Source organism: Scardinius erythrophthalmus (assembly GCF_964197995.2).
Source record: "Scardinius erythrophthalmus genome assembly, chromosome: 4".
Taxonomy (NCBI): Eukaryota; Metazoa; Chordata; class Actinopteri; order Cypriniformes; family Leuciscidae; genus Scardinius; species Scardinius erythrophthalmus.
The window spans coordinates 16,260,939-16,282,298 of record NC_138224.1 but is presented as its reverse complement, the minus strand read 5'-3'; the positions used below and the strand labels follow the sequence as shown (position 1 = coordinate 16,282,298).

General features: G+C 37.7%; 1 protein-coding gene across 1 annotated transcript in view; it reads right to left on the bottom strand.

The window, feature by feature from the left end:
- syt1a (synaptotagmin Ia) overlaps positions 1 to 21,360 on the bottom strand; it is a gene marked incomplete at both ends in the record, with an annotated part of 33,914 nt that overhangs the window by 392 nt on the left and 12,162 nt on the right. The window contains 6 exons of the mRNA XM_081362744.1: positions 1,171 to 1,304; positions 8,600 to 8,717; positions 10,483 to 10,650; positions 11,478 to 11,645; positions 15,004 to 15,129; positions 18,912 to 19,084. Coding sequence (XP_081218870.1) covers positions 1,171 to 1,304; positions 8,600 to 8,717; positions 10,483 to 10,650; positions 11,478 to 11,645; positions 15,004 to 15,129; positions 18,912 to 19,084 — 887 coding nt within the window. The remainder of the gene's footprint in view (positions 1 to 1,170; positions 1,305 to 8,599; positions 8,718 to 10,482; positions 10,651 to 11,477; positions 11,646 to 15,003; positions 15,130 to 18,911; positions 19,085 to 21,360) is intronic.

The following is a 21,360-nucleotide window of genomic DNA, read 5'->3' as shown; positions in this document are numbered from 1 at the left end:
TTATTTAAATATGCCTGGCAGAGCACTAAACAATCACATGCAGTATATATTATTCATTCCTGTGATGTTGGAAACGGTTGTGCTGCTTAATATTTTCGTGAAAATTTCGACTTTTTTCATTTCAGGGATCTTTGATGAATAGACAATTCAAAAGAACAAAATGTATTTGAACTGGGAATCTTTTGTAACATTCTTAAAGTTTTTACTCTCACTTTTGATCAATTTAATGCATCCCTGCAGAGTAAAAGTGTTAATTTCTTAAAAAAAAAAACATTACTGTTGCTGGGCTTGAATAACATTGTTTAACAATGACTGAAAATACACATAGTGATGCAATAGTTGATGCCATTGAATTCCACCACAATTATCTCAGTGTGACAGTCTATTCAAGGGCCTGTTACTCTGCAGCAGAGTGAGTCTTTGAAGAGCATGGCGGCAGATACCAAAGAAAGGCCAGCGGGTGCTACCAGAGAGGTCCGGACAACTCGGTAAATTGACTGCGAGCACACAACTGAACGGTGTGAGTTCGGGGTCAATGGCTCGCTCTTAGCTTGCTTACTTGGAGCCTGATCCGCCTGTGCACAAAATGCGAGTGGCCGATATGAATTAGCGTCCTCAGAGCCCTGATTATCCTTTGATCCACCTCTCTGCTTGGATTTCACTGACCGGTGAGAACAGGCCTGGGACCATTGTTCTCGGAGCCAGAGCTAATTTGCCATATAATGAAATATTGAGGGATGTACAATGAGCGAGGAACTGTTAGTTCGCGGTAGCAGCTTTTAGAAACGTCTGCTGCTTGGTGAGAATGGGGAGGGAGGAAGGCCTCTCTGGTTAACAGACCCCCAGACACACTTTGAATTCAAAGCAGCTCAAAGCATAAAATGTATCATCTAAACTGTGAAATGCTGAAGCAATTTGAAGCAATTTTACTCTTGTTGCACTAGCAAGCATCAAACCCATTTTATTCTCCAACTAATTAGCAACAATTTTTTTTTAAAAGCCTCATGCCGAGCCTTATCGCATTTCACAAGTTTCTTTTCGGCTGTGTTTTCGACACAGGGTTCGTACAATTAGTTTTCGACAACGATTAAATTGGGAATTTGCGTCGGATTAGCCGTTGCCATGTGAGAGCTCAGTTTCAGTACAAGCAACAAAGACAAATTTCATTACCTGGATTTGTTCGAATGGCACTTCGAAACTGAAAGACTCATTGTAGTAAGGGTTAAGGGTGTTCTTTTTGATTGTCGTCTTCTTTTTCTTCAGCCGCTTGCCGTTCTGCATCAGGTGGATCTTGACGTAGGGATCTGAAAACACACAAGAACAGGACATAGCATGAGAAATTCTTTTTTTACTCACTTTTTTTTTGCCCCCCAAGTTCCAAGTTATAAAGGTTTCCACAGGAAAACCTGGATATATGAGGGAATTTTAAAAGTGTGATTTCTACACCTGGTCATAAAAAGTGGAAACCATAAAGAACATTCAGTTTTTGGAATAAAATAATTGATTTACTTTCATTTCAATTATTAAAATTTATTGCCACTCCTAGTTTCTGTAAATATTTATTTTTCATTTATTTTTTATTCTATATGTTCTTATTTTTTTCCCCTTTCATCATTCTGCTTTTGGACCCACCGGAATACTCCGCCAGATGATATTAAGAGGTGTCCATCTATTGGTCTTTTTAAAACCAAACTTAAACGCACAGTATGGCATTTTTCGCCACTAGGGGTCGCTAACCTATTTACAATAACAAAGGCGCAGATTGATGACGCAACATTTGCTAAGAATTATGGATCTTGTCGTCAACGTCAAGCCGACGGATCTAATGTTTATGGATGACTGAATACATCGATGCTTTTATCATGACTGTGATATGAAGCAGTTCGGGATTGCTAAGAGACAGCTATCAGCTCCACACGCGACGCGAGTCCCGCGGATATAAAAGGAATATTGACATTTCATTCAACCGAACTACACACAAGTGCAGAATTACAACTCACAGGTCAGTTTATTAGACAAATTAAACTTGTGAGGTAACGCAGCGCTGTTTCACTTGGTCTAACATTACACTATCACACTAAACTGCATTTGAATGTGTTGAAATGTATGTGTTAGTTTGTCTGTATGAGACTAGCAGTAAGCTAGATCAACATTAGAATAACATACAGATCATATTCTGACATTTTATCATTGTTGAACTATAATACATTGATTAGTTTTATGTAAATGTGCTCACCTGTTTAATAAAAGTACATGTAGGAGCGGTCCAAGTCTCGGACGTGGAGCTCTCGTTTATATACTGTCTATGGGAGCTCTCGGCATCTCGAAAACACCGCGCTGATATTGATTCTCGTTTTAGTTCTCCTTTTTTTTATCCAAAGTCTGCTTGCCATGGTCCATAATGTTTGAACGAAATAACAACAGCGTGCAAATAGACATTGCGAACTACAAAGTTGTCCATATCTGTCGCTTTGGTTACTATCAGACGGCTCTGGTTCATAGCTCTGGTTGCCATGGCAGTACGAGCGGAAACCAGGGACAACGCGGATATGACTGCATTGGCGGCGACAAAACGGAAATAAAGAAACTGGACGTTTCTCGAATTAAATTACAAATTTCTCCTGGTTTAAAAGTTGTTGGAAACAGTCGGGATAATGTAAGTACACAACTAAAAAAAATATATAACATAGATATAGTGATTTTTGCTATTTTTAAAGCAAAAAAGTTACATATTGTGCCTTTAAAACAACAACAACAACAAATACTCACCTTTTAAGCACAGATAGTGGTTGTTATGTAACTGCTTTTATAATATACACTCATATCTTGTCAAAGAGAGAGAGAATTTTTTTGTTTGTGTACAATGTATTGCATGTATCATGCATGCTTTTTGTTGTTATTTTATTATTGTGAGAAGGTTTGTTAATGGTGACCTGCCAAGGGATTGCGGATGAAAATTAACCATAGGCTAAATCTGGCACAGTGCATTAAATGGAAACTTTTATGTTAAATATGGCACATGGTCCCTTTCCAAATAAATAAATAAACTTAAATCACTATATATATCTTTTCTGTGTTTCTGTGCACGCTGACACACGACATCTGCAGCCTCTACTGAAGCTCCGCCACAGAGCAGATCTCTAGTGGTATGTGTTAGGATAGTCCAAGCTTTTATTTACACATGGCAGCTGTGTGTCTCTTCCCTGTGACATTACTGCCATTCAGGCACATCAATCTCTGCCTGTGCCTCTAAACAGTATCATTTCCAGCATCTATATTCTGTCCCCATCATGCAGCTCTCTTCATCTGTTTACCTCACCCACTACTGATTCGTACTCACCTTTCTTAGAATCGCTTTTTGATTGAAACCTCACAAAACAACTTAGGGATGAAATATCACCAAAATATCTGATTTTACGCCTATACACCTTCCATTTTGAAACGGGGAGCAAATGTGTGTATTTCATATAATACTGCGTCTGTAAAGAGCGGTGACATCGTATGCCTTCCTGAGCCTTACAATAAAAAAAGGATATAGCAGCAGTTATTAATGGTTGAACTTGACAGATTTAACTATGTTTCAGAATTACCTTTTGTCCAACACGTAATTTCATTTCACCCCTTCTCTCCCTGACACTCTTATATATCAGGATTTTCACAACATCTCTGGCATTTCCAATCCCATTTTTCAACTATTCCAAATACTCCATCTCTATGAAAAAAATTAGAGTAGCACATTCCATACAGAGAGAGAGGGAGAGACTTCGAAGGCGTGCTGAACTCCATACCCATACCATATTAGGAGCAGGGCAGCACAAAATCTGGGGCATGCATTTTTGGAAGTGTAGATCTCACATCTCATAAGGTGAAGGTGTGTAAGGATGACCATTATGCATACTTTATATAGTATTAGGATACTTGTTAATCGAAATACATTTTAAGCAACATGAATCACACGTATTCCAGTATATTAGAAGATGTTTTAACAGTGAAATACTTTCTCCCCATCTCCTTCACTCTTTATAACTTTGCCATTGTCATTTTCACTTATGTACATCACACACATCACATTTTTCACACAATATATAATACCATTCAAAAGTTTGGGGTCAGTAAGATTTTCTAAAATATATAAATACTTTTATTTAGCATGGATACATTAAATTGATACAAAAAACTTTTACATCATTTCAAAAATTGTTTCTATTCATCAAAGAATCCTAAAAACTGTCGATAATAATAATAAAAAAATATTTATTGAGCAGCAAATCAGCATATTATACTGATTTCTGAAGGATCGTGTGACACTGAAGAGTGAAGACTGGTGAGTGCTAAAAATAAATTACACAGGAATAAATTACATTTTAAAATATATTAAAATAGAAAGTTATTTTCAATTGTAATAATATTTCACAATATTACTGGTTACTTTGAGTATTTTTTATCCAATAAATACAGCTTTGGTGATCATAAAAGAGTAAGCAACATGGAAAAATCATACTAAAAGCTTATTACGGTAGTGTACATATATTTTTAAATCAAGATTTTAAATTTATGGAATTATGGTAGCACTAAAATGAACCTGTTCATCCATGTACTATGTTGTACTATGGATTAGGATGCCGAGAGTTGAACTAATCATGTACATAGACTTTTTTCAATTCTTGCATATTATATAATAATATAATGCAAATACTGTTTTTGTGACTGCAAACTGTGTTAATAATTAATTGATATGAAGTGTTTGTATAAGTTGCAAGTGTTGTACAGCACTTAAAGAGCTTTTGTATGGCATTTACGCCTCTAAATGGCACAAAATCTCTTTTAAGATATTACCCATAAAAAAGGTCTTTCAGATACAATGAAAAAGTATGCTTTCATATTTCCCTGATTCATCCATGGAGCTTCACACTCTGAACACTGATGCATTTAATTCAGATTATGCGAGATATTTCTCATAATAGAGTAGCACAGCACCTCCTGTTGAATTTACACTAACACTGCACGATCTGAAGAGCTCTGGCTGCTCGCTCCATCCACTTTTAAAATGGTGAAAAACACGTAGCATGTCTATTTATGATGTTGAACTTAAACAGCACTTCTCCGGGCCTATAACACTATTAACGGTGGTGCTTTTTCCCAGTTGCTTGGCAACAGAGTGCCTGAGGTTTGAGGTTGTTTGGGAAATCTGTGGTAGTCTACACTCACACAGAAGCCAAGCTAGAAGTTTGTGGTTCAAGGAGTTGGCAGTGCTTGTAGTGACTTCTGTTTATGGTTCATATAGTCACTTGAGAAGCTCGTCTAAATAGGATACTGAAAATCCAAGTGAAAATAAAACTGGCCCTTGTTTCTGATGTGGTATGTTTTCATTGGCTCCGGCACATACTGTAGGCATGCAGATCCATATGGACTACAGACTCATAGGTGTCTTCTAGTGGTGGACGACATGTACTGCAATGACCCACAGCTATAGAAATTCTATTAAAAGGCAATTTGGTGGTGATTTTAACCATTATTTTGATCAAATACATAACCATGACTATGAATAGTATATGAAAAAGTATCTGGAAACTTAAGCCACACTTAATATGTATGCATACAAGCTGTACACTCACTACTTTACATTGTAGCAAAGTGTAATTTCTTCAGTGTTGTACCATGAAAAGATATAATAAAATATTTACAGAAATGTGAGGGGTGTACTCTGTGTACTCTCTCTCTATATATACAAAGACAATATTATATTATATATATATATACACTGTATATATATATATATATATATATATATATATATATATATATATATATATATATATATATATATATATATAATACAAATGACAAAATGTCAAAATAAAATGACATTTTGTATATAATACAAAATGTCTATAACTTAAACTAAAATAAAAATGTATAAATACTAACAGTAAATAAATACTATAATAATATCTACTAGTAATAATACACTGCATATTAGATACAAAATATCAAAACAAGTGGAATATGCAATCAAACGATATTTTTTTTTTGGTAAAAATACGTAAAAAGATGTACGACAAAAAAAAAAAAAAAGAATGTAAAAAGCCGGTTCCCCTTAAGCTTACACGTGTGCATTTAGGAATGGGTGTGTTTCTTCAAAATAAATGTCACTTGATATTTTGCTATCTTATTTTAATTTATTGACATTCCTACATTTTTAAGTGGGGTTTAAGTGTCCATTTGCTTTCTGAGACTTTGATATTGTACCTGGAGCTCAAACAATACAACATGGTATCAGCAACACCAAAGTCAAGAGTGCATGAACCGATAAACTGCATAACCTGAATGCAATGTAAGCATCTCCCAAATGCTTTGAAAATAAATGTAAATTTGTACAAATATGCAAATACAAATACTAAACCAGAAATATCGACCTAAAAGCACATCGAAGAAACGTACAGAGATTGGTAAGCAATGCTCTTGTGAATTAATACAAATTACATTTATTTTAGCTGCAACAACCACGTCTTGTGTGATTAGGGAGAGTAAACAGGATTTGAAAGGAGAAAGGGATAAATTATAGTGTTCTGATGAGTTGTCCTCCCTGTAGCTGAATCACAATGGAAACAGTCACTAATTATTGGCATGATCCATGCGGGCCTATTGTTTCTAATCATGTGACGGCTCTTTGGACATGCTCTCCAGTGATTCCTTTGGGAGAATGACTCCCCCATAACAACAATTAAATCTGAGCCATTTTCACGAACTTGGAACGAGAAGAAAAAACAGAGAGAGAGAGAGAGAATGCTGGAACAGAAATGTTTTTCTAGTACAATCAGTGGGAACACAGAGCGCTTTGTCAAAAATGTTTATTTCAAATGCAAACCGACGGAGTCTGGCAAAATCCCAGTAATTGACAGTGAAAGCACCCTTAACTGCACAATTTTCGCACAGGATTTGATCGATCTGGCAAGCGGCCAATTCAACAAGCACAACGATGTAACGTGATAGGAGGTTTGGGGGTTATAGTTATCACATTGTGAAACCTATAGTCCTCCAAACACAAACCCATAAATAGAACTGTTAACAGTGTTAATTTCATCAGAGCGCTGGAGTACCTTGTGAAACGTGACTGACAGTTTATAGCCGGCTTTAATCTGGATTGCTAATGGACCGGGGAGAGCGAGAAAGTTTGTTCTCAGCTCCGCTGCTTATAGCTGAGCGATGAGAAGTAAATGTCGGGTCTCTTGGCTCCCAGCAGTGGGTCTGGAACTGATGGCCTGCTACTAGAGGCGAGAGGGTGGGGAAGGATAGATGGACGAGGCAGAGGCCGTTTTTCATAAGTGGTTACAGCACAGATGAGGACTGATTTCTGAATGCCGAGCTGTAAATTTACTCTGCGAAAATGTATTCATGTATTCACCAGAGCCGAATATTACTTCAGCTGATAAAGCGCAGCTCTCCGTACAGCCGCAGGTTTGAGAAGTGTCGGATCATTTCAAGCCGCATTTCGACACCTTTGGAATTTGTAGCTGTGAATGACTGCGTATGCATTACATGATTTTAAAAGTGAAAAATATACTAAAAGTGACTTCGCATTTACATACAGACAGCTATGAGAAAATGAAACCGTGGTAAGGGCAACATGAAAGGAGCATTCACGATGCATTTAACTTCCATAACGCGTCTTTCTTAGTGTATTCAGCTGGAAATGATGTAAAGCGGGAATCTGATTAAATGCAAAGATGTTACGCTATTACTGTAATAATATTTTTCTGCATGATCTTATAAGAAGAAAGTGATTATATTTTAAAGAACAATTAAGAAAAACATTTGATGTCTTTATGATAATGTGCACTATAAAATCAGCAGCATGTCTTTACCTTGAAAAGCTCACTATATCATTTGTTACACAAATTTCTAAGGCCTCTAGATTATCAACATGATTAAAACTTTGCTGAAAAGCCTGTCGTACACAATCTACTACATGCCTTCCTGTCGTCTGATTGATAATGTATACTCGTTTAGCAAGTAATAGGGCTTTTAGTATCATTGTGTCCAAAAATGTCCAAACGTAAGAATAACATTTACATTGTTGGTAATATTTTAAGATGAACATATACTGGACTGAAGCAACTTAGGTTTACTTGATTATCCATACATAATTTTTTAATTAAATCATGTTAAAAACATATAGCGCATGTATGTTGTGCCCCCACAATAAGTATCATCGTACTATTAGTTTGAGATATAGAGTGGCAACTAATATTTATATGCATTTTGTGTAAGTAGTCTGCTATGCTGCTAAATCTCATTGATTTACATTAACTAAATGAAATTGAGGTGTTTTTTTCTCCTCGAGCTCCATATTCTCCTAAATAATACTATATGCATCCTATATGCAAGCCTGATGCATCCAATATGATACTAATTTTTTTCCCCTTTAGATTTTATCTTTGGTTAAAGAAAATGAAATGTTTGACTATTATTTCATATGTCAGGCTTTACAAATAGGATCCATTTTGATTTCACAGTGTATGGTTTATCATGACAGCTGGCAGCAAGAGAGACAGTCCTAAACTGTCACATAATGGCACAAGCCAGTAACTGGACTCACCTGACAGGCCACCGACATCCATCTTCTTCAGGTTCTTGGCCTCCAGAACGACCACGGTCAGTTTGCCAGCAGTGGGCACATACCGCAGAGAGAAACAGATGTCACCCAGCTTCTCTTGCTGCGAGTGGTAGAGAAAAGTTCAATCAGGGACATCATTGTGAACCTGAAAACCAGGTCAAATTTATTCACTGACTGAATTCCCTAACAAAAAAAGTGCTTAAGAAGAAAAGCCAAAAACCAAACATCTTCAACTAAAGTAATTTAGCTAGCACACAAGAGGCGTGAAATATTGCTCTTTACACAAACACTTTTAGACTTTCTCTCACACAACATGATTGATAAGAGAAATTGAAATGAGGAGCGCAGCGTTTGAAGTCTTTCAGTCTGATTCATTTTCCACAAATGTAGTTGCAGGGGTAAACACATTGAAAATACATTTACATGTACAATACACATTCCATTAATATTTCAGGAGCCATTCTCATAAACATGGGCGCAAACATATGTGACATATAGAAAACAACAGGAAGGGGTAAAAGGTTACATCACTTTACTTTCGACTGGCTGATGCCATTTTCCACACAATCAATTTTCTGTCAATTAAAAGGTCATCAGAACAAAACAAAAAAACATTTGACTGCTTAATTAAATGAACCCTACAAGGTAAATATGTTGAATCGACTGCTGTTTGACTGAAACACCCAATTATTTACACGGAACAATTTTTTTTAAGGAAACCAGGAATTGTGTAGGGGGAAAAAAGACCAAAGAGGACTGAACTGAATGGAATTGCAAAAAGCTAGTCTTTTGCAGTTGACTTTCATTTTATTTTTTACTGACACTTAAAGTGACATCCTCAGGACACCACTCTAGAGATCCTTTGGTAAAAGTCAATACGCTCCAGCTTTCTCAAGCGTTGCTTGAAGTGCTTTGCTAGCTCATCGGACATGGAGTGTTACAGCAGCACAAACTCAAAGTGCAACCTTCAACGTATGTAGATAGCCTTCAACTCTCTGCCCTTAGCAGGCTTTTGACAGCATCATAATTAACCTTTACACCAAGGAACCGTGACACAAAAACAAGGTTTCCATAGAAACCACAGCTTAAATGCTATATTCCATGACATTTACCATGAAAATTGAATCTCCCCAACCACTGCTTGCAAAGTCACACTTTTTTATTAATAAAACAACGGCACGGCCCAGTTGATTAACTGACATTTCCATTGAAGATAGATAGCCCTCAAGTCTTGCACCTTTACAGTAAGTGAATTTCCATGCAGCTCCTGCTAAATGATATTTACTCTTGTTGTGTACAACCTTTAAAATATACGAGTTAACATTTGGGAACATTTCAAATTTATTTGGTGCATGTTTTAAAGAAAAGCACTGGGAGTATAATTGTTTAAACGTTTCAGTCTTTTTACCAAATCTTGTAAATTTTTATTTTAAATATATAAGGTATTACATTTATATTGCTACATTTAAAATCTGTGAAGACTTATAATTTAAGTAATACAAATTATGTTGTATTATTTTACACGAAATGGATCTCCACATGGGGACTGCCATGCGGAGATCACATGTCTAGAAAAACAAAACAAAAAAGATTTTGACATAGTCACTTAGTAGTTGCTACCAAGTGGTATAACAATGTAAACTTAATCAGTCAGTGAACAAATCAATGTGAATGGATATGACTTAATATTTTGTGTGAATGGATTAAAATTTTAAGTCACTGGGAAAAATCACTAGTAGTGAACAACTGAATTGGCAAAATTTCTACGCTTAAGAAGGTCAGGCAATATAAATGTAATATTCACTCATAACATAATATTTAATCACATTACCAGGGAATAGGTTATTTCCACCCATGTGTGTTACCTCTTCTTTCTCAGCGCTCACGAGGTCCCTCCACTCCTCAGTCACATGACTAAAGTCGACTTTATTCATAGGCACCTTCACGTCTCCAATGGCGTCGTGTTTGGAGAAGCGGTCAAAGTCATATACTGTCATCATCAGTGTTTTACCTCCAAGCTCAGTGTAGGGAACCTGTAGGATATAAACGGTGAAAATAATTGCTTGCATACCTACCCGTCTACCACCAAGATGTTGGAATGAAACTATAGGACAATTGCAGGTGTGCCAGAGAGAGAGAAAGAGAGAGAGAGAGAGAGACAGAGAGATTTGATTCTTGATTGCCTCCAATTGAGCTGTTTTTCAGACAAAACTCATTATCCCGAAGGACTTGTTCCAACATGGCGACAAACTGCTTGATTGGCCGGGAAAGAGATAAGACCCAAGGGTTGCTATTTTGTCCTTGACGCTATCACACACACCAGCTCTCCAGTGTCTTCATTTCAATAATGAAGGCACTTGTGATTACATGTCTCTTGATGTTGGCGTGTGGTTCATTTCTCATTCTCAAGGTACCATGTCAGTTGAAATTGTGCGAGGCTAAACGAGGAAAAAACAGGCAAACAGTCCTCTACCCCTTTGGTTGGCTCAGTTATATAGATTTTTTTTAAAGAATTCAACACTTCACTTAGCAATTTATTAGAAATTTAGAGGTCTGACTGCAGTAATTACACAAAAATGATTTTCTAGCTGCATGACGTCTCATAAAAACGAATCAGAAAGCTCTACTGAACATTCAAAATAGAAATTATGCTCCTTTCTGGATGACAGACACCTGCAGGAGTCCATCCTCACGTTTGCGTGTAATTACTCCAATGCCTCATGTCTTGTTAATAGACCAGATAAAGTAATCAGAAATAACTTGATCTATTGTATGAGTAGAATGTGAACACATAGATCCAATGGAAAATTGCTTGCTAGCATTCAACAATGTTTGATTAAGTTAAGTGTTTGTGACCTACCTTAAATGTGAATTGCTCATTGAAAACAGGATTCAGCGTCTTCCGGTGGACCTTGGTCTCAAATTTCTTCTTCTTGTCTGGAAGAAGGTAGACCTTCACATAGGGGTCAGAAGTACCACCCATATCCATGGCAGGCAATTCTGCTGCTTGGATAATCCCCACTAAGAGCTATGAGGGGTCAAAGGTCAAAGTTTAAGTGAACATGATTAAGACCTTGAAGAGGAGCATGGTCTTTGTCTGAACCATCATCCCACCACCATTCTGTAGATACCTCTGTTAAGTCACGTAAAAGTACTGGCGTTCATTGTAAATGTTGTAATGATCAGATTCATATAAAGACAGTTGTTGCTTTTTTAACTTGTGAGCCTTGGGAATATCTGCTTAATAATATGAAACGCCACCGAGAGGTCAGTTATAGCTATGATGCTGAGGTGTGTACTTCAGGCCTGGCCTGCATTACTATTTAAACAGTCCCAGCATTAAGGAGGTGATGGGGTCAGGCCATGTCAAGCATGGGCCTCCTGATCCTATCTCCCCATCAGCTCTGATAATTGATAGGCCGGCTGGCTGGGCTGAGGTCCTGATTGACCTGCCAGTCACCATATCCCCTGCATACCCTCATGGGTCCTAGAGTCAGTCAATCAAGTTCCCATCAGCTTCCCATAACCCCCCCCCCCCCTTCTCTATGTCTACACAGGCAAAGACCTCTCTCTCTCTCTCTCTCTCTCTCTCAAATTCCGCTTGTGCTACCACAGAAAGGATGGTTTAGATGGTGGCCATCAGAGAACCCTGTGATTGTACTTTTGACAAAGGAGCTATAAAGATTTTAAAATCCTGTCAGGCTGTAGTAATGTTTGATTTTTGCTATTAAATGGTGATGGGTTTCAGGTCTGGACAGCTTTATTGCTTCATATTGTCATCTTGGATGAAAAAAAAAAGGACATGTTCTGACTTCAAGAAAGAAACACCCTCCACAAACAGTTCGAACACAGACACAAACAGCAAAAGAAATATCTTTATTTTGAAGGAATTGGTTGCAAGGTAGAAAATGCTCCACAAATAATGTCCATTGCTCCCATAATCACTGACTCCATAAAGCATTGGTGAAAGTGATTGACAAAATAAGAGCCCTTTTTAACTCCTTTTTACCAACAGTTCGTTATTTCTGGTCGCGCTGAAATATGACCATTAACGTTGTGAGGACTGGAGAGTTAAAATTTCAATATATGTTGATGCAGCATAATTTAACATTTCCTACTACTTGACAGCAGAACATTTCTTGGAGGTTTGAGTTAGATTTGGACAGGTTAGCAATATAGGAAGCTCAACATCAAGAAATAACTTGTAATTTCCAATTATCTGTAAAGGTCAAGTTCACCCTAGAAAACACCTTTAACATAAGTCAACTGTAACACTTCTTTCAAGATACTTGATCATATTGCAATGAGGAGATCCTGTAGCTAAACTGGTAGAGCATAGGGGTGTAACAATACATTGATATGGATCGATACATCGATTAAATGACTAACAGATGCAACATGTAAAAAATCAATACCAGGGCAATCAATACCTGTTGACAACAGACAATGTATCATTTGTGCTCACAAAATTATACTTATGTGACAGAAGCAACTTTAGCCCCATTTTGCAATGCATCTTTCAGTGGCGTCACTGTCAGTCTCACTGGAAGTTTGCGACACGATAACAGAAGACACTAAACGAGAAGTCTTTTGTAAGAAGCTCCTAGCTGTGAGTTAGATTGAATAGCTGTGAACAACTGTAGCAGTATGAGTCAGGGTGGATTTGTCTCTGGGTGGATTGGACATAGATGGGGGGTAAAAGAATATTTTGTCCTGATGAGACTTTGGCCATAATAACCTTCAATCGCTCTGCAGGCTATGAAAACTTCACACAGTTTGAAGAATCAGATTGATGCAGGACATGCTGGAGGAAGGGTTCAGCCATATGACTTCAACTCAGTGGGTTCAGTACTCACAATCTCTCATCTGAAGGCTGTGAGCTGTCATCTTAAATTAATGTTTTTCAAAGAAAAAAGTTTTTTTTAGGGGTGTTTGTTATTTGGCACAAACAGTGAGGGGTTTCTGTCCTTAAAATACCTGAGATTCATTAGAAAACAGGCTGTGATGTCAATGATTCACCTCAGTGAACGTGTATGTATTCACAGTTCAATCCACATCTCGCTTTCTATCCTCATTAGCAGCATCACCCTTATCTGCACCCTGTCTCTCCGTCTCCCCAAGGAGCCGCCCTGAATTCTGAGATATTGTGTTGTGTGGCTTTTGTGACTGCCATATTTTGTCATTTTTATGTTTACTCTCTGGCTAAAGGTTCAGATTACCTTTAAACAAACCCAGAGTTTAGTTGAGCTCCCTGGAACCTTTCCCCTTTTGAAAGGGCAAGAGTTGCAGAAAAATCTCCCAGACCTCTGAGTCTGCCTGAAGCGATACTCGGCTTGATTTAAAGCCAGACAGGAAAGAAGCACGCAGATTTCCTGCTGGCATGGAGGGTGGAGATACATGCAAGTGCGTCTGTCTAGTGGAGTGTGTGGGTCTATGGGTTGAATCTGGGTCAGGCTGATGTGGATTTCTTCTGCACTTGTTTAGTGAATTTGCTCCTTTGTGTGCATACTACATTTTGTACTCATATTCTTATCCCTCATATGAAGGATTTAGTAGAATTTACCAGCTATTTTACCAGTAATATTTTTGTTATATGCCAAAAGAATACAACAAATGTAGTATCTTAAACATGTCATTCTTGTTCTTAAAACTGTTATGCCATAAAATGAATGCATTACCAGTCATTTGCAGTCATTTTGTCATTTCACCACTACATTGACACCATACAATGAAAAGCTGTAATTTGTGAGTATGTGATGGTGGATAATCTGGCTCTTTCATGTTTGTAGCTTTTTTCTGCTCAGTCTCTGTGTAAGACTATATGCACAGCTTCAATTATCTGTCAGCCAGGATCTGACAAAAGGAAGCGCATTCATTCTGGAAGTCACTTAGCTTTCAAGCTCAACAGCCTGTAAGAGGCGCCCAGTGAATTTCGGCTTAGCCTCAGAGTTGAAGACAAGCCAGCACCCTCATTCAGTCAGTGTGGAAGAAAGCCGATTCAAACACAAATCTAACTGCTGTGATGTGCCCTTGACATTCACAGCATTTGGTGAGTTTACAGGATGATGGGCATTATTTCTTAAGTGCTAAGTCTGAATTCCTCTGGCTTTCAGAGATAGCACTTAATAATAGAGCACAGCTATAAAAATGACTCTGAAAAGTGATTCATATTGTCGAAGTTCACTCTATCTTTGTGTTTTCAGTGTGTATTTTTTCAAACACACACCTTATAGTGAGTATTCAATTATGTTAGAGTGACACCTTAGAGGAATGGGCATTATTTGAATAGAGCTGGCTACATTTTGACGGACAAACACGCTGTACTTACGAAGAAGACCTCACTAAACACCACACACAGTGACGATGATTCGGAGACGGCCCCTTACCGTATTCTCTGTGAAATTGTAATCCATGGAGTACTGTAATTTGCCAAGTTTCTCTTCTTCCTTAGGCTCTGCCTCTTTCTCTGTATCCGTCAGCCCTGTTTCTGCATCATCCTCATCCTTCAAGGCCTGAAGGAGACACCCACTAACAGTCAGTCCTGTCGGCCCAACGCTGGCGCAGCCCGATTGCCCTCGCCAGAGCGCCGGGCCAGCCCTGGACCAGCCTGCTCTTCAACCGCACCTCTAGTAGGGGGGGAGCAAGCACTAAAACACCACAGCAATTAAGACCATGACATGCTCAGTGATGCACTAGACTTGGGCTGTGAACCCCTTTCTCTCCTATGGAAAGTCGTGGAAAGAGTTGCAAGAAGATGAATGAGTGCAAGCAGTTTAGGTTGGTGGGAGGGGCAAGGCTAGGGCTGGGGGGTATGAAAATATATCGACAACGCATATAGTACTGTATATCGCTATTTTATAATCATGTTTATGACGTTTTACCCTTCAGACTCTTCATGGAGGACTGGAGGGCATTTGTCCCTTTAACATGAAAGATTAAGTCCATAAAGTGGCTTATTGCATTATTAATTATTATTATTATCATTAATGTTATATTAAATATTAGTATATTGTGCTTGAATTTGTATGTACATTGAGAAATATAATACTGAGTTTGTGTATATTATATTATGGCACAGTTATGTTCACTTGATAGATTATGAAAAGTTGTTTCTGCATAGATTCCAGACTAATAATTTATTTGTTATTAATAATCTTATATACATTTAATCTTCTAATTAATCGCAATCTTCTTAATAATTAATTCATTATGCATCCATAATAAATAAGTAAATACAATTATTGAAAAACATTTATGGTTATGTAATATATATATTTTTTTTAAAAAGGCAAAAAAAAAAGTATATTGTGTATACCGATACTTTGATACAAAATTACTCTGTCATACCGCCCAACCCTAAGCAAGATGAGCAGACAGATGTTCTTAAGAAATACATTGTACAATTCATTGACCTTTATGTTATTTCAGGCAGAACAATCTCTGGCATCAACAAATCAGTGGGGAAATGTTGTGGATGGTGTGGCAGTAGCTCCCTAGCTAGCCTGAGTCTAAGACGCTGTGTTAAGGGAATGTCGAGTGAGCTTTGTTGTCGCTGGAAAGCATGCGATTGTTGAGGCAAACTTAGCTCTCAGTTCATTCACTGTGAAATAGTTGCCTTCTGAAAGGGCACTTTTGCTCATCGGTAAAGCATGCAGGGCATTCACGTTCTCAAGAAGAGTGCTCGTATAGTGACCCTCATTCTCTGTGACGTGATCTTCAACACACAGTGGCGTTGTCATGACCCTTAGTTATTGGTGATAACCACCACTCTCATGGAAGCTGTAAGCATCATGCCAGCAGAAGGTGTTGGTGGGAGGGATCATATTATGTACAGGGCCTGTCTTATTAGTTGTTGGGTTACAAGTGTGAAAGCAGAAGGCTGAACAAAATTGATTTCTTTACTGCCTTATCTCCTTCTGAGGACCAGACTAGTCTCACAAGCACTTGTGCGCTTCAATTCAACAAGCTTTTCGAGGTGCTTGTTAAATTTAAAGGCATAGCTCGTTCAGAAATAATTTATTCTCCCTCATTTGTTGCTCCAAACCCATATGAAAGCAGAACACAAAAGGAGAAGTTTAGCAGGACATATGACATGTTCTTTTCCATATAATTAAAGCGTATAGGGATTAAAAGCTAGTTAGCCAAAAAAGCAACAAAAAACAAACAAACAACAACAACAAAAAACAGCAAAAATCTTGCCTGACATATTATGTGGTCACCATTCACTTCCATTGAGGGGAAAACAGCAGCTAGGACATTCTGCTAAACATCTCCTTTTCAGTTCCAGGGTAAAAAAGGAAGTCAGACAGCTTTTGAACAACATGAAGGTAAGTAAATGAAGAAATATTTTATCCCCTTAAATTATTATTTTTGGAACTGTAAAATGATTAACACTAGTTGGTATTTTTACAGCTGTGAGTGTCCTTTATTGATACCCTTTCCATCTGACTGGCAAAGATGATGTTTCAAAAACATGTCAGCCAATTAAAGATCAGTCTGGTCATCGTGTCTGAAAATTGCTTCTTGAACAAATTTGTCCTGCTAATGAGGTGGGTGCTGTTCTCCTTCAGGACATTTTTCAATTTTAGGTTCAAGTGGACCAGATGAGTACTGATAATTTGGCCAAGGGCAGTCAAACAAGCCGAACGGATCACTAGCAGTTTAGCAATCCGTACTTTGACAGTTCTCTCAGCCATTTCACTTTTTTTTTAAATTGGTAATTTCACTCAAGCAATTTCCAGTTGCTTTTTTGGACATCAAATGAGAAGCATGTTTACAATGAGAAATCAATGTGGTTCAACCTTGCTGAAGCGTACCCAAGTGCATTTTTTCTCTTCATATATATGTGTATATGTAGACTTACACACATATATATTGTAGATATACATGTACTGTGTGCATAGTTACATATATGTTACTCTACTAGAGTAAACCTGTTATCAAGAGGCTATTAAAAGTCATTACAGCAGGCTATAGAAGATCCAACAGCAATTGGGAACCTACCGCCAGTGGCAATCCCGTAAAGTCATCAGACAAAACATAGATAAGGAGGACATGGAAGGAAGAGACACAAATTAAAACAACCACACACAAAGGTGACCACATGATTCTGGGCACACCAGGAGAAATGACTGCTGAGAAGCTCAAAGCTCCTTCTGCTGGCAATAAAAGATGTATGTTGTGCAGGACATTGTACTCTGCCATACTGCTATGGATTAGTGTGTATCATTCAAATACTTGTGCTGATTGGTTAAATAAGAGTGAAGATTCATTGGCCATTAATATTTAGCCAATTAGCACAGGTATTAGAAACTATATAAGGGTGTTTCCCTGCTAAAAACAACAGGTTAAATCAGCTTAAGTTGGTTTGTTTTGTCTAAGATGGTCTTCAGCTGGTCTTCCAAACTCCCTCTAAAACCATCAAAGAAACAAGCCTAACCACCTTAGGCTGGTTTAAGTTGTTTTATTCAGCAGGGTTGTGTTTTAAAATATTGATTACTGTATATGTATTTACAGTATGGCTGCAGTTATTTTTTTGAAACACCCATTTTGAATGTACTAATACACAATGTAGGTTTGTAAACATCATATAGCAGCTATTGTATATCTGCTTTTCACCAACAAGTGTTCACATTTGGTTTGACGCTGATAAACTGTGACATTCTGGAATGGCACACTGGGTTTTTAAAGAGTGTTGTTAATTATCTGTGTCTGTTCCTCTTCACTGTGCTTTGTGCTCGAAAATCAATGTCTCTAATTTGGGATCTGAGTGGTCTTGGCATGGTCTCAAAGCCAGTGTCCTTACACCGTGAATTAAGCTGACTTTGTCAATTATTCTGTTAGAAGTGTACTATTGCGAGCTTGCTAATACAATTAACATGCTAACTAGGGTTAAAGTGTTCCATATAATTTGTGTGTGGGAAAAAGCGAGCTGCATTAATGTTCTTTCTCCTATTTTTTTTCCTTATCTACTGTCATTTCTCTGGGTTGATACCACTTCATAGCACAGTTAACCATATGCAGCACTACAAAGACTGTGAATTAAGTTAAATGCAAGGAAAACTCAATACTTTAATGAACCGTTAACATGCCCAGGTTTGCAGTCCTGCAATTAAATTCAGCTGTGAAACAACATCATCAACAGATGACTCGATCTAGATTGAGTTGTCTTATGAATATTCTTAATTAGCATTGTACATTAATAAATCAATACTTCCGGGAATAATTATTTCATGCAACTTGCTAAACACTGAAGAGTAAAGCTAATTCAAAAATAGTAACAAATTGTTTTTACCTCGGTTTTGACACCGTCTGTGACGTCCTTCATGTTGATGGCATTCTTGCCCTTGTCTTTGCCCTTTTTCTTGTTCTTCTTCTTGAATATCCACTTTTTGCAGATGCAGAAGCAGCAGGAAACAACTAGTACAACAGCAACGAATGCGATGGCGACGATGGCCCATGATGGCACTGTGCAGACAAAAACACAGAGAAAACATCCCCATTCACTACATTTCAAATCTTCTGAAGCTATTCAATAGCTTTTTTTGTAGGAACAGACCAAAATTGAAGGTGTTATTCAAATCTGAGTTTAATATTTTACATTCATTGTATGGAAAAGAGCAGCCAGGACATTCTATTAAGTTTCTCATTTTCTGTTACACAGAAAAACCATATAGGTTTCTAAAGACAAGAATTTTTAAATTTGAGGTGAACTATTTCTCTATTAAACTTTCCCCATTTATGTAAATAAAAGCTGCACTAGCAAGACTGAAAATAGCTGTTCTGTGACCGGACTGAGCTGACGTAGTTCCAAATAGCCATGTTGCTTTGCGGTTCAATATCATCCCAGAGCAACAAAGAAACGGAACAGGCTAGAAGGGAAAAGTTTCAGTGTGTTGGTTGACACTCTTTGATCAACTGCAAGAGAACTTCATGTCTGCCGGTCGCACGGGATTAACGATCTTCACTCAGACAGAGATGTTGCAACGCTCTAGTGAGAGTAATCAGCCAATTTAGCTGAAAACAGGAGCTGTTGGCATTCACAACTTGCCATTTGATCACTCTTGGAAGACATTTTGAGCTTGGCATTCTTAAACCAATCACCCTCAGCACAGGATTTATTTGATTGTCAAGGACAGCAAAACTAAATAAACGGAACAAAAATATTCTGAAAATATTTAATAAGATTTGGACTTAATGAACAAAAATGTATGACACTGACCAAGTTGCACTAAAAACTTACAAAATATAAGTGCTATAAAAATATTAAAATGAGCAATTTACATCCGTACAGCATAGTGTTGTAACCTAAAATAGTATTTCCTCTTCTGGTCATGACTTTATAAACACAGCTCCGAACTCCAGCGAGCGCTGTCAGGGGAGGACAATCGAGCTTCTCAGCTTTTTGACAAGATTAACAGCCTCCTGCCAAGAGAAAGAGCGACGCCTCTATACAGCAGGGCTAAAACTGCATGCGTCAACAGAGCACGAGCACCAGATACAAGAATGTCAGTTTCCTAGACTCAATAGAAGGTTCCTCCCCAAACCGACATTTGCTGGGAATAATTGGTAGACAGATGTGGTAGAAGAATCCTGCATTCAGACTCGTACAGTAATTACGTCTTTTGCGCACAACACATCAAACACCTGGCAACCAAATGGCAACTTTCAGGGAAGCAGATTTCTTCAGAAAAGACGATGATTTTTCCACTCCAGATTTGAATGTGCTTGATTTGCTCTGGGACAATGCAGAGTCAAGGACTGTGTAAATAATGCCAGGCTCCAGTGAACAAATGACATCTTGTATGCATAATTTGGGAAACATGCAAGCACTCAAACATGATATGGCACATCTCAAGAAACCGGTCAAGGTCATATTTCACCTCAAAATTGAAAGAAAGAAAGAAAGAAAGATTGCTTAAAAACTTTATTATCTATTCTCATGGAAATTATGGGGTTGGATGTGCTTAACTGCCCTAAAATTGTCACAATCAAATCATAGTGGATATCTAAAATAGGCTTCATATAATATCATTTATTATTATTTTAATAAGAGATATAATTGAATTGATTTGACGTATTTCTTTTTTCTTTGTAATATTGGGTAAAATGTAATCTGTTTTTCATAAGATTCGTCCATTTTATATTTCAAATGAAATTCCAGCCAGAACAGTTGGCATTTAGAACATTGCCAATATCCTGACAGCTTTTTTTTTTCCTTTTTCCTAAACGTCCTCAATTTGAAACATCTTTTGTTTCTCTTATCGTGGTGTGAAGACTTTATATTTGATTTGGCAGTAGAGAAACATTAAAATGAAGGCTGCATCTCTGTCTCCTAGGAGGGTTAGACTTGCTACCACAGGACACATTTCCCAAAGCCAGGTCCAAAGGGAGACAAAACAGGGAAGATAAAGAGTGCGAGAGAGAGAGAGAGAAAGAAAAATCAATTGGCTGTTGACAAAATCGATAAGCACTCTCCTCTGAGGAAAAACAGTGAGTGATAGTCTAAAGTAACTTTGGGATCATCAGCCCACGGCCTCGACTTCGCTGTGGGGTAATGGAGGTGACAATCCCCCACTTTTTTCCTTTGTCTTTCCTTCCTAGAATAATACCCTTTACTGGACTTCTTCAGTATATTCATTTATGATAACAAAACAAAACAAAACAAAACAAAAAACAAATTGGTTTTAGCTTATGGACAGACATCTGGTACCTTCCCAGATGGTTCATTCAAAATTTAGAGC